The sequence below is a fragment of the Salvelinus fontinalis genome, chromosome 22, assembly GCF_029448725.1.
Source record: "Salvelinus fontinalis isolate EN_2023a chromosome 22, ASM2944872v1, whole genome shotgun sequence".
NCBI lineage: Eukaryota > Metazoa > Chordata > Actinopteri > Salmoniformes > Salmonidae > Salvelinus > Salvelinus fontinalis.
The window spans coordinates 8060456-8072667 of record NC_074686.1 but is presented as its reverse complement, the minus strand read 5'-3'; the positions used below and the strand labels follow the sequence as shown (position 1 = coordinate 8072667).

The following is a 12212-nucleotide window of genomic DNA, read 5'->3' as shown; positions in this document are numbered from 1 at the left end:
TGTTGAGTGGGAAGCATGACGTGGACTGGCACACGGACAAGACATAGACATGTATAAACATACACACGCCCACACATAGATACAAGCAGATGGGCAGAGCGGTTAGAACGAGCGATTTAGAGCTGGGTGGATGGACAGAGTGAGAGAGAGAGAGGGAGCAATAGAAGCGAGAGGGAGTGTAGGTACCTCTGCAGCAGAAATAGCCAGGAGTGACCGTCACTGAGAGACACAAGAGACAAGGTGAAATAGTGGCGTGCTCACGGCGAGATGGAAATACGTTGACAAGACACATACATTCCTTCTACTTAGCGTTCTCTCTCGCACACACACACACACACACACACACACACACACACACACACACACACACACACACACACACACACACACACACACACACACACTTTCTCTCTCTCACTTCAACACAGAAGACAGTGGCAAAGGAGTAAAAATACAGGCGAAGTCCCCAAGGTTGAGGAGGTGGACACATCAGGGACCCAAAGTGGCTATAACAACTTCAAAACAAAGACACAGGTCAGTGAAAGACCTATAACCCGTGATATGGATCCCCTCGGGCTAGCATTAGCATGTAGCCAGAAAGGGTAAGAATCGTTAGTTCAGTGTCACAGACAGCAAAGCACGGCAAAAAAGCCCAAACCAAAAAACAACCAAGAGGGAGTGAGAGAGAGTACGAAACGGAGGTGCAGGGAGAAAAAGGGGGAAAGAGAGCGAGAGAGGAACCCAACCTATACGAGATGAAATGGTGCTACTGGAGTCGGAGCGAAGGATCTTAAGTCCAGGATGTTGAACTGGAAGGGGAGAGAAAAGGAGAGAGGGAAGAAGGGAGAGGGCAAAGGGAAAGGTAAGGGAGGGAGAGAACTGAAGATCATGCACCATGCAATACTGCTTTGAAAGAATGATTGTGTAGCAGGAGAAAAAGAGTGAGAGAGAGAGAAAGGCCACGCAAATACAGAAAACAAAGTTGGAAAAAAAGAATGAGAAAGGGAGAGAGATGAATGAAGAGCTGAAAAAAATGGATACCAACAGAGAAAGAGGAAACATAAAAGAGAGAGAAAGAGAAAAAGAGAGAAAGGGAAAAGAGAAAAAGAGAGAGATGGAGATGATTCAAGCCCACCGACTCAAAGAACTATCATAGAAAGGGATGAAGAGAAAGAAGGGCTGATGAAGAGAGAGAGAGAGAGATTGCCCTGAGTACCACACCAGACAGACCGTAGACAGCTATGGAAAAGACAGAACTCTGAAAACTGAAAACCTCAAAGGTTATATGTAGATGTGCGACTAGTTGTTAGTTTAAACAGTGGACCGTAGTACCATATGTTACACTTGGACCCCCCAGTGTAACCAGCGCCTTGCATTTTCTACTCTAACTGTGTGTGTATGTGAGTATGTGTGTACGTGCATTCTGTATTTGCACTCAATATTTGTATGTATGTATGTACAGTTGAAGTCGGAAGTTTACATACACCTTAGCCAAATACAATTCCTGACATTTAATCCAAGTAAAAATTCCCTGTCTTAGGTCAGTTAGGATCACCACTTTATTTTAAGAATGTGAAATGTCAGAATAATAGTAGAGAGAATGATTTATTTCAGCTTTTATTTCTTTCATCACATTCCCAGTGGGTCAGAAGTTCACATACACTAAATTAGTATTTGGTAGCATTGCCTTTAAATTGTTTAACTTGGGTCAAACGTTTTTGGTAGCCTTCCGCAAGCTTCCCACAATAAGTTGGGTGAATTTTGGCCCATTCCTCCTGACAGAGCTGGTGTAACTGAGTCAGATTTGTAGGCCTCCTTGCTCACACTCGCCTTTTCAGTTCTGCCCACAAATTTAATATGGGCTTGAGGTCAGGGCTTTGTGATGGCCACTCCAATACCTTGACTTTGTTTTCCTTAAGCCATTTTGCCACAACTTTGGAAGTATACTTGGGGTCATTGTCCATTTGGAAGACCCATTTACGACCAAGCTTTAACTTCCTGACTGATGTCTTGAGATGTTGCTTCAAAATATCCACATCATTTTCCTCCTCATGATGCCATCTATTTTGTGAAGTTCACTAGTCCCTCATGCAGCAAAGCACCCCCAGAACATGATGCTGCCACCCCAGTGCTTCACAGTTTGAATGGTGTTCTTTGGCTTGCAAGCCGCCCCCTTTTTCCTCCAAACATAACGATGGTCATTATGGCCAAACAGTTCTATTTTGGTTTCATCAGACCAGAGGACATTTATCCAAAAAGTACAATCTTTGTCCCCATGTGCAGATGCAAACCGTAGTCTGGCTTTTTATGGCGGTTTTGGAGCAGTGGCTTCTTCCTTGCTGAACGGCCTTTCAGGTTATGTCGATATAGGACTCGTTTTACTGTGGATATAGATACCTTTGTACCCGTTTCCTCCAGCATCTTCACAAGGTCCTTTGCTGTTGTTCAGGGATTGATTTGCACTTTTCGCATCAAAGTACGTTCATTTCTAGGAGACAGAACGCGTCTCCTTCCTGAGCGGTATGACGGCTGCGTGGTCCCATGGTGTTTATACTTGCGTACTATTGTTTGTACAGATAAACGTGGTACCTTCAGGCGTTTGGAAATTGCTCCCAAGGATGAACCAGACTTGTGGGGTTCTACAATTTTTTTCTGAGGTCTCGGCTGATTTCTTTTGATTTTCCCATGATGTCAAGCAAAGAGGCACTGAGTTTGAAGGTAGGCCTTGAAAAACATGCACAGATACACGTCCAATTGACTCAAATGATGTGAATTAGCTTATCAAAAGCTTCTAAAGCCATGAAATAATTTTCTGGAATTTTCCAAGCTGTTTAAAGAAACAGTCAACTTAGTGTATGTAAACTTCTGACCCACTGGAATTGTGATACATTGAATTATAAGTGAAATAATCTGTCTGTAAACAATTGTTGGAAAAATGACTTGTGTCATGCACAAAGTAGATGTCCTAACCGACTTGCCAAAACTATAGTTTGTTAACTAGAAATTTGTGGAGTGGTTGAAAAAAGTTTTAATGACTCCAACCTAAGTGTACGTAAACTTCCGACTTCAACTGTATGTATGTATGCGTGTGTGTGGCTGTACATAAATAAACCCCACTCACCTCTGCAGGGATCGTTCTTGACCAGGAACTCGTCCAGGGCCATCCAGCCCCCTCCGACCCGCACCATGACCGTACTGCGCAGGATACGCACCAACCGCAACTGCTGCGAGTCTCCAAACTAACACAGCAACGGAGAGGAGAAACAAGGGAATTCAGTGAGTACAACGATTATTGACATGAGATTTTAAGAATCCAAAGCCATTATACACAGCAGCCCACACCAATCTGAGCAAAAGTATACGCCACTCCATGCAAATTATACTACAACACCCATGCACTGATGATACTACTGAATCACCTATTTGTCAAAAGCCCAGCTTACCCAACAATCTAAAACAAAAGATTAGTATTCTACCTTATAGTCAGCTTCGTTTCATGCAGAAGGACATTTACACCCAGTAAGCAGAACTCTATGAAGCAATACCAAGTCAGAGCTATCTTTGATTAGCCTGTGTCTGTTTGTGCTGTCTTGTCAACTCTTTGGTAATTTATGATCATTGTGACAATGACCATAGAGTTGGCAAGACAGCACAAACAGATAAGGGACTAATGTTCATTTTGAATCGCTCTCAGAACAGCATGATTTTTCAATTTGCCCCAGTCCAAAGCGAATCGAATAGGGTAACCCCTGGTTACCATTATAACCCTTATCATTATAACCCATTCCAGTTTGCCAAATTGCTGTCATTCTCAAAATAAGTCTTCCCAAATCGGCAAAATCACACCAATAGATCAACCTCAATGGCCTATGAAACCCACTTCCATAATTCGCACCAACAGTGTAGTGCTATATTTGATGGCGTTATGTCATTTCCGGTCAAACTCGAAATGCATCGTCACCATGGCAACAGTTTTTGGGGCGATAGAATTGAGGCCACTGCATTGGTGGAGATCCAGGAAGCAGATTTCAAAGGACCAAACACTCGAGTCAACTTTACCTGGTTTCCAAGGAAGAACTACAATAAATCCAGCAGACGTGGAGGAGGAATAAACAAAGAAAGAAGAAGAGAAAGAATGAAATAACATGTACAGACAAAAATATTTCAGACTAAACCTGGCATTGGATAAGACCAAATTTGGAAAGAGACATTAAACTGTAGCTCACTAAGTTCTACGTAAGACTTTTTACAATTCACAGCGAGATGGATCAGTCAGTGAAGGGTGAAGCCGGACAGACAAACATACACAAGAAGAGAGTCAGACAGACAGAGGTGTGATGTCACGTGACAACGTGACCCAAGCTCGGTGCAGTTAGTTTATAGTCCAGCGTCTTTGGCCAGACACTGGAGGTCATTAACCCAAGGATAATGATGATGTAGATCACAACAAAAAAAGTGCGATGGTAGTAGTTGCTAATCCTGGAGCTGTGATAAATGTTATGGTTTAAAAGTTATATTTAGTGTTATATTATGGTTATATTAGTTTGTTGGTGGGAAGCACACACAGCATATCAATCCCATAGTGCTGTGATTAGAGATATGTATACAGAGATATGATAGGTTGAAGCGCTTCGGGGTGCACAACATACAGTCCGCGGGCCAGATGCGGCCCGTGAGACGCTCTTTTTTGGCCCGCGGATTTCATAGTAATTATCAATAATATGTGACCACCTTATGACAAAGCTTAGAGAAGCTAGCTAACAAAGCCAGCATTTCCATGGATACAGCTGAGTCCTACTGCTATTGGCTAACATTTAAATGCGTGAGGAATGCAGTGATGTCATTCGTTAGTTCAACAACAGCAGTTATTGGCGCTCAAAGAAGTAGTGACACACAGCCAGCATCAGCTAACAAAAACTACGGTGTGTCCGAAATGACAACCTATTCTCTTCTATATAGTGCTCTACTTTTGTCCAGGGCCCTGTTCAAAGGTAGCGCACTAGGGTCAAAAATTGTGCACTTTATAGGGAATAGGGTCCATCTTAGACTCAGTCCTAGACCCACCATGACTGCAAACTTGAAAAAAGACACATTATTCTTAACATTACCAAGACTCACTCCGTCAAGTAGGATCTGATAACTGTATTTAGCTAAGTAGAAGCTGTCCAAGCAAAAAAAGCTTTTAAGATTATTATTTTTTACGTCCACAGCACTGTAGACTCAGGTGTAACTCACCTTGTAATTGCTCTGGCCCATCTGTATTTAAAAATACAATATCTCATACCTAATACTAAGTCATAGTATGCAGACAGAATATATAATCATGTGTTCATTAACTGTTGATAAATGTACACGGTCACTGGCTGAGGAGGACTTACTCTGTACTTGTTCTCTCCTATCTGCTCCACCTGGAATCGCTTGGCACATTTACACTGTGCCACCTGTCTGGTCACCTGCAAAGAAAGAGAAAAGAGAAAGAGGGAAAGTCACGAAGCTGGTGCCATTAACCTCCAATTCATGAGCTATTGAACTCGGCAAGTCAAAGGTCCAGCTTTGTAATTCAAAATAAGTGTGTGTGTGTGTGTGTCGTTTATGATATGTGGGTATATCTGTGTCTGTGTGTGTCTTTCTCACCTCGTCTTCTATCTTGTCAGCGTCGGTGGTGGGCCGGTAGGCATCCTTATTAGGGTGCAGCGCCGCCACAAACTCGTAGTAGTCGATGTAACCGTCTCCGTCCTGATCAAAGATGTCTGCCACCGCCGTCATCTCCAACCTGCTGGTGGGGAACTCTGCACAACACAACCAACAGTCAGGAAAAGATATAGGACTAATCACCAAGATATAGTACTAATCACCAAGATATAGGACTTACTGTATGACCAAGATATCGGACTAATCACCAAGATATAGGACTTACTGTATGACCAAGATATAGGACTAATCACCAAGATATAGTACTAATCACCAAGATATAGGACTTACTGTATGACCAAGATATAGGACTAATCACCAAGATGTAGGACTTATCAGAATGACGTAGGACTTACGACCAAGATATACGTCTTGACTAGCGTTTAAGTTGGAGCAGGCTATGAGCACAGGACAGAGCTAACAATGTGTAGCCAGCTCTGAAGAACATACTTGAGGCCAGTATGCCGTCGATGAACTCCTGGCGAGTGATCTTTCCGTCCTGGTCCTTGTCGATGCGTCTGAAGAAGTCCATGACGCGCGACTTCTTGTGGTTCATCCAGCGCATGTACTTCTTCCTCCACACGTCAAAGTCAAAGCTGGCAAACTCTTTCAGCTGGGGACAAAGACAATGAACATAAATGTGAGACAAATGAGGAAGAGCAATATCCTTTGAGGAAATCCTGTGTCTGTTTTGACAAGACACTATATAGGAGGGAAAAAAAACACCCTGCTAACATACAGACATCCCACTTTTGAAACCAATGTAGCGAACGTGACAGTGATGCAGGTCTCAAACCCGGGTCTCCAAGCCCTCTACTGCTCTAATAGGGGAGATCACATTGTTACAATACAGTACCTCTTCAAGCCTGTCGAGGGCGTCGTTGAGCTTCCGCTGGCGGTCGAGGGCAAGCAGCCACACCTGCTGCCACCTTGAGCAGAGCTGGGTCAGACGGGTGTTGCCCCCGGCGACCTGCATCGCAGCCTGTTGATGCTGTTGTTGCTGCTGGTTTTTACCTGTAGGGAGAGGTGTCATGGTTACTGGGCATTATATGGGTTTGAATGTTGATGCTTGATGGAATGCTCAATCATATTTCGGTGACTTGTACTGTTTTTCTCCTTCAGTGAAGTCAGTCAGGATGGACTGATTGATTGGGGGGGATAGGCACCCACTGTATCTTTGCTTATGCATTTCTAGGTACATATGCAGTCAATATAACATATTATAAATGCATCTCTGTGAGGTAAAATAAGGTAACGTACGAGCTCCTCTCCTCTCAGCTAGGCTGCTAGGGGGCTCTGCTGGTTTCCTCTTGTAAGTCTTGGTCACTTTGTCCACGTCAGGCTGCTTCCGGGTCATCTCCTCCATAAACACCTGGGAACAATGGATTGGCATTAGACACAGCCAATCAGAACGAGTGAAAACAATTATAATAGTGACTTAGCCAATGAGGGTTTGAGAAAAGTAGACTCCTCTCACCTGGTGTTCTGTAATGAGTGTTTTGATCTGAGGGATGTCCTGTGGAAGGGTTTCTCTGTCACGCTGGACCAGGGTGGTCTCTGCCCACTGCAGCCATGACAACAGCTCCTCCAATAGCGTGGCGTTGTTGAGTAGCTCTGTCAGAGCCGTCTCCAGACGCTGCTCGTGCTGTTTGGCCCATGTGAGGACCTATAGAAGCAAAATACACCAATTAATGGGTGAAATACTTGAAATGGCCCAACAGGGCTTTAAACCCCCCCCCCTTATCTCTCTATACCTCCCTCTCCCGTTACCCTCTCCAGCCAACCTACCTCTTCGAAGCGGGCGCGGATAATGGTAATCCAGTGTTTGATGGTGGTGATGCAGTCGGCCTGGCACGCGGTGAGGATGGCCTCGCCCTGGCCCGCTGCCCGGTTCACGTCTGTCCTCTTCTCTTCCACCGTGGCCATGAAGTTCCGGTGGGTGTGGAGCAGCGTCTGCAGAGTCTCCGCCTCCTCGGGCAGCACGCCACGGAAACGCAGCGTCTGCTCCGCCTCCGACAGCCACTCCAGCAGCAGCTGCACCGCCGTGCGGAACTCCTCCGCCTGAGAGAGATGACAGAGGGAGGGATCATTAGAAGGATAGAGAAAAAGGTTCCGTTTCATTGCACTTTTGCAGCCCAGTTTTAAGCTTTTATACGCTATACTGCGCTTCCACAGATAGCATTAACGAAAGAAAAGACGATGGACTGAAATGATCTGTATCTTTACATTAAATTATCATAAAATTCTAAGTCTTGTAACTTGTAAGTATTGTATTAATAAATAAAAACAGAAATGTCACAACCCACTTGGCTTCTTCTTCCCAACTGACCTGTTTGAGGGCCTGCTGGAGACGGGTCTGCTTGGTGACGGACAGGGCACAGACTGTGTCCCAGCGGTTGCTGAGCTCTTGCAGTTGAACTTTGACCCAGGCGGTGTCGTCGCGGCCCGTCTCCATCAGTTCTCTGGCTGAGCGCTTCAGGGCGTGGACACTAGTGGTCCTCTTCCCCAACTCCTTCTGGAAGGCCTGAGGAGACAAAACCAAACAGAGATCAAACATGGAAATAGTGTTCACCTAAACATAGAGCACGGGGGTCAAATATGAATGAATATATACACTACTGCACATTAGTCCCCAATGGGTCAAACATTTCTTTTTTTTCATGTTCGATAAATAATAATTCACATTTAAATGGGCAATGAGGCGCTGGGCCAATGTAAGCATAGACTTTTTTGTGTATTTTTTGTGTATTGTTTTTTACATAACCGATGGTAACCGATAGTCTAACATTTGCTGTTACAAAAATAAATACCTTGTGTGAGTCCATGAGGTTGGAGACCAGGTCCAGGTCTCCGTGGACTGGCAGGTCTTCAGCCAACTGGGGTTCTACACGGTACAGCCAGTCCACCAGGGCCTGCAGGGCCTCAGCAAACTGCCCTGAGAACAGCAGGGCCTCCTCCAGCTTATGTTGCCTGGATGAGAGATGGAGAAGGAAAAAGTAGCTATCATTATATGAACTTTGCTTTTATGATCCAGTTTTCTATTTTGGCAGCGGCCTGGAGAGCTAATGGGTTTGCGAGGTTTTGTTCCAGCCCTGCTTTAACACGCTTGTTTCAAATAATCAATCGATAATCGTGGGATTCAATCAGGACCAGAATTAGCTGAATCGGGTGTGTTACTTAGTGCTGGACTGGAATAGAAACATGCACAATCAGTTGCTCTGCAGGACTGGAGTTGGAGAACCATCCCATAATAGTCATTGTAATAAAGCATTAGGCGTGGAGTTTTCCCCTCACCTCTCCACACTCTTCCCACAAACGGTGTCCCAATTGTCCCTGACCTCCCCCAGTAGGTGGTCTAGTTTCTGGGTGTCTTCGGGCAGCGTGGCCTTGTCCCTCATGGCCTTACCAGACCTCACTGTGGTGTCATACACCGGCTGCTTCGAGCCCAGAGCCTTCTGAAACTCCTTTGAGCCGGGAGGAGAGAGGGGTATTTAGTTAAGGATACCATGTCGTACAGGTAAGAGGATCTAGATTAGGCAGCCTCATCATATGTGGTGTGTGAGTATCACTCAGATTCCGATTATTTCCATGCAAGACCCACGCAGTGAGCTTTAAAGTGAGACCTCTACTGCACCTTGTGTTTGGTCAGATGTACTTTGATCTTGTCTGGTTCGTTGGAGATCTCCAGCTCTGAGTCTAGCCGGCTCTCAGCCTCCTCCAGCCAGTCAGACAGTTTCCTCCATGCCTCATGGAACTAGAGGGAGGTCAAGAGAACTGGTTGATCATCTCTAACTGATGTGTGCATTCTAGTACAAAATGGCTGCCATATATCATCCATTCAGGTGCTGGTTAGGGTGAATTCCGTAAAAAGGACAACCCTGGGGTCAGTACTAGTAGGGTACCTGCTTGGCCCTCTTGCGGGCCTCGTCGAGGTGTCTGCCACGGTCCAGGGACCTCTGCACCAGCTTGTCCCAGCGGGCCTGTACACTCAGCAGCAGGTTCTTGATCAGAACCACATCCTGCTTTACACTGGCGAAACGCAGCTGAGAGCCGGCCTTCTCCAGGGCCAGCACCTGCTCCCTGTGGGTGTTCACCTCATTCACAAACACCTGAGGGGAACAGAGAGAGACCGAGAGCGTGTTACAGTTCAATTAGTCCCTCATTAAGGCCTTAACATTAAATTGATTCGCTGCTTTGGTTCTGGGTGACATGACTTCAGCTGTACATGCAGATGCAGATCAGCACATACCAACAAAAAGGAAGGGAAATATCAAGTCTACAAAATGTCTGATGAATATGATAAGTCAACTTACATTTGAATATATTTATGTAAAATACAGTCAAGTATAGAACATTCTATTCCATTCCATGGTAACTACTCACCGATATAACCCCACCTACCATAGAAATGAACGTCAATCACGCATAACATGGGATCTCTATACTTCCACGGTGCCTAAACTGCCTACCTTGTGTTCGTCTATCTGAAAGAGGACGGTGTCCAGGATGAGGGAGGGGGGCTGGGCCATGTTGAGGGTCTGCTCTGCCTGGGTCAGCCAGTTGATGGTGTCCTGGAGCGAGGACTGGAACCCTGTGGCCAGCGACACCGCCTCGTCCAGCTTCGCCTGGGGGGGGGGGGGATAGTCAGTGAAAGGTTTGATGGTAACATATACTGTAGATACAGCTCCTATGCAAAACAGTGTTTTTTATAGTCGAGCTGTGAAAATGTAAATGTATATTGTATTAGTTTGAGTATAAAACCTACCCAGTAAATACACGAGTGCAGCACTTCAAATATACACATAGAAATGAAACATTCACGACTTTGCGTTTGGTGCTTGTATCTCAAATGAGCAAAAATGAGCTCTAAGCTACGCAACAATGACATTTTCTGAAGGAGCTCTTAGAGAGAAGATTCTGCAACTTTTGGAGAAAAATGGAAGTAAATAAAAAGGTGCTTTCTTGCTACAAGTAAAAACCAAGGTCTTTCGACTTTTGGCCTTGTTCAGGGTTTTTAAATCAGGATTAGAAGGAACTCTTCCTCATAGCTCTTCATGTATCTAAACAGAAGGTTCCTCTCTCACCCTGCGGTCGTCCATCTTGGTGTTCAGGCTGGCCCACTTGTTCTGCAGCAGGGCCAAGTTCTGTTGGGTCTGGGTCGTACCAGCTCCGGGGCCACCCTCCTCCCCCCCGCGGGAAAGCAACATGGACTCTCCCGCGTCCAACAGCCGGTTGTACTGCTCAGCGCGCTGGGCCAACTGGGTCTGGAGCTCCTATAGAGAAAGACACAGATATTTCCAAAGGAATTTGATACTTTGAGGATCCACCCAATAACAACAGGTGTTACATAGTTATATATTATGCATGTCTAATACACCCTTTACACATGGTTAAAAACAACTTATATACAGATTAGATCGTACAGTGAATGAGCATTGTACATCATATCTAGTCTATGTATGGCCAGGGTGCAGTGTCATAACGTGTATCCCCATTAGCATGTGTTTTCTCCATCACATCATATCTAGTGTATGAATTGGCAGGCTGCAGTATCATAAAATGTATCCCCAGCATTACCAGGTGCTGCTGCAGCTGCTCCCGGGCCGTCTCAGGCAGGCCACCTGTGGGTTTGGCTGCAGACAGCTGGCTCTCTGTCCTCCTCAGCCACTGCAGGAACTCCTCCAGCTCACCATGGAAACCCTCCGCCTGGGGAACGAAGGACAAGGAGGGGAAGAGGAGAGCGGGAACAAGAGAGGAAGTCATTAGTTGCGCGTTAATGGCAGTGCTACTGTGTCGTTCATTCATTTGCCCCGTGGTTTTAGCTTAATTCAGATTAAATACAGTATTTAAACTGTTCCTTAACTGGGAAAGAACACATTTTTCTAGGGAGACCTGATAATCTTATTTGTACAAGTTGGAAACCCGTAATATATAAATATAATTACAGGGAGGGGTAAGACAAAATGGATAGAAATGGTTTCATTCTTTCTTTTCGTTCAGTTCAACAGTACTCATACTGTAAAACTCTTCCCAGCCCACTCCTCCTGTATCCTTCCTACCTGGTGCAATGCGGCCTCCAGTAGTTTCTGCCGGTCCTGGGTCTTGAGTAGCAGGTTCTCCCAGCCGCGGTTGAGGTGGTCCAGCTGGCCGCGGAGGTGGTTGGCCTCGTCCCCGGGACTGGACTCCAGCAGCTCAGCCCCCGCCGCGTTCACCGTCTCCACCGTGGACCGATGGGACAGCACGTCGTTCCTCAGCACCTGAAAGAGAGCGAGGGAGGGAGAGATGGAGGGAGGGTGTGTTGGTTACACCTCTCCAATGCAATAATTGATGTGACGCAAGCATTCGGGCACAAAATGGCTGCCATGCATAATCTATAAGGGAAAATAACAGAAGTGAGGCTGATATGGAGGGGAGATTGAAGAGCGATGAGAGAGGTCGAGGTAGACTAATAAGGCCATTTTCATGATGGAGAATCTCCATTGAAAGTGCTTTTTAGTCCAGGATTGGCTTAATACGGGTCT

General features: G+C 45.5%; 1 protein-coding gene across 17 annotated transcripts in view; it reads right to left on the bottom strand.

The window, feature by feature from the left end:
* Positions 1-12212, bottom strand: part of LOC129819666 (microtubule-actin cross-linking factor 1-like) — a 264150-nt gene that overhangs the window by 7988 nt on the left and 243950 nt on the right. For 11 of the 17 annotated variants that reach the window (XM_055876130.1, XM_055876131.1, XM_055876132.1 and 8 more), the window contains 21 exons: positions 11751-11948; positions 11269-11397; positions 10776-10964; positions 10161-10316; positions 9594-9800; positions 9326-9445; positions 8986-9155; positions 8502-8661; positions 8021-8215; positions 7480-7752; positions 7169-7357; positions 6952-7063; positions 6548-6705; positions 6142-6304; positions 5635-5789; positions 5379-5453; positions 5236-5256; positions 4060-4077; positions 3122-3239; positions 747-809; positions 187-219 (listed from right to left, as the gene is read on the bottom strand). In XM_055876130.1, the coding sequence (XP_055732105.1) occupies positions 187-219; positions 747-809; positions 3122-3239; positions 4060-4077; positions 5236-5256; positions 5379-5453; positions 5635-5789; positions 6142-6304; positions 6548-6705; positions 6952-7063; positions 7169-7357; positions 7480-7752; positions 8021-8215; positions 8502-8661; positions 8986-9155; positions 9326-9445; positions 9594-9800; positions 10161-10316; positions 10776-10964; positions 11269-11397; positions 11751-11948 (2902 nt within the window). The remainder of the gene's footprint in view (positions 1-186; positions 220-746; positions 810-3121; positions 3240-4059; positions 4078-5235; positions 5257-5378; positions 5454-5634; positions 5790-6141; positions 6305-6547; positions 6706-6951; positions 7064-7168; positions 7358-7479; positions 7753-8020; positions 8216-8501; positions 8662-8985; positions 9156-9325; positions 9446-9593; positions 9801-10160; positions 10317-10775; positions 10965-11268; positions 11398-11750; positions 11949-12212) is intronic. The other 6 variants (XM_055876121.1, XM_055876123.1, XM_055876120.1 and 3 more) reach the window with 6 other exon arrangements.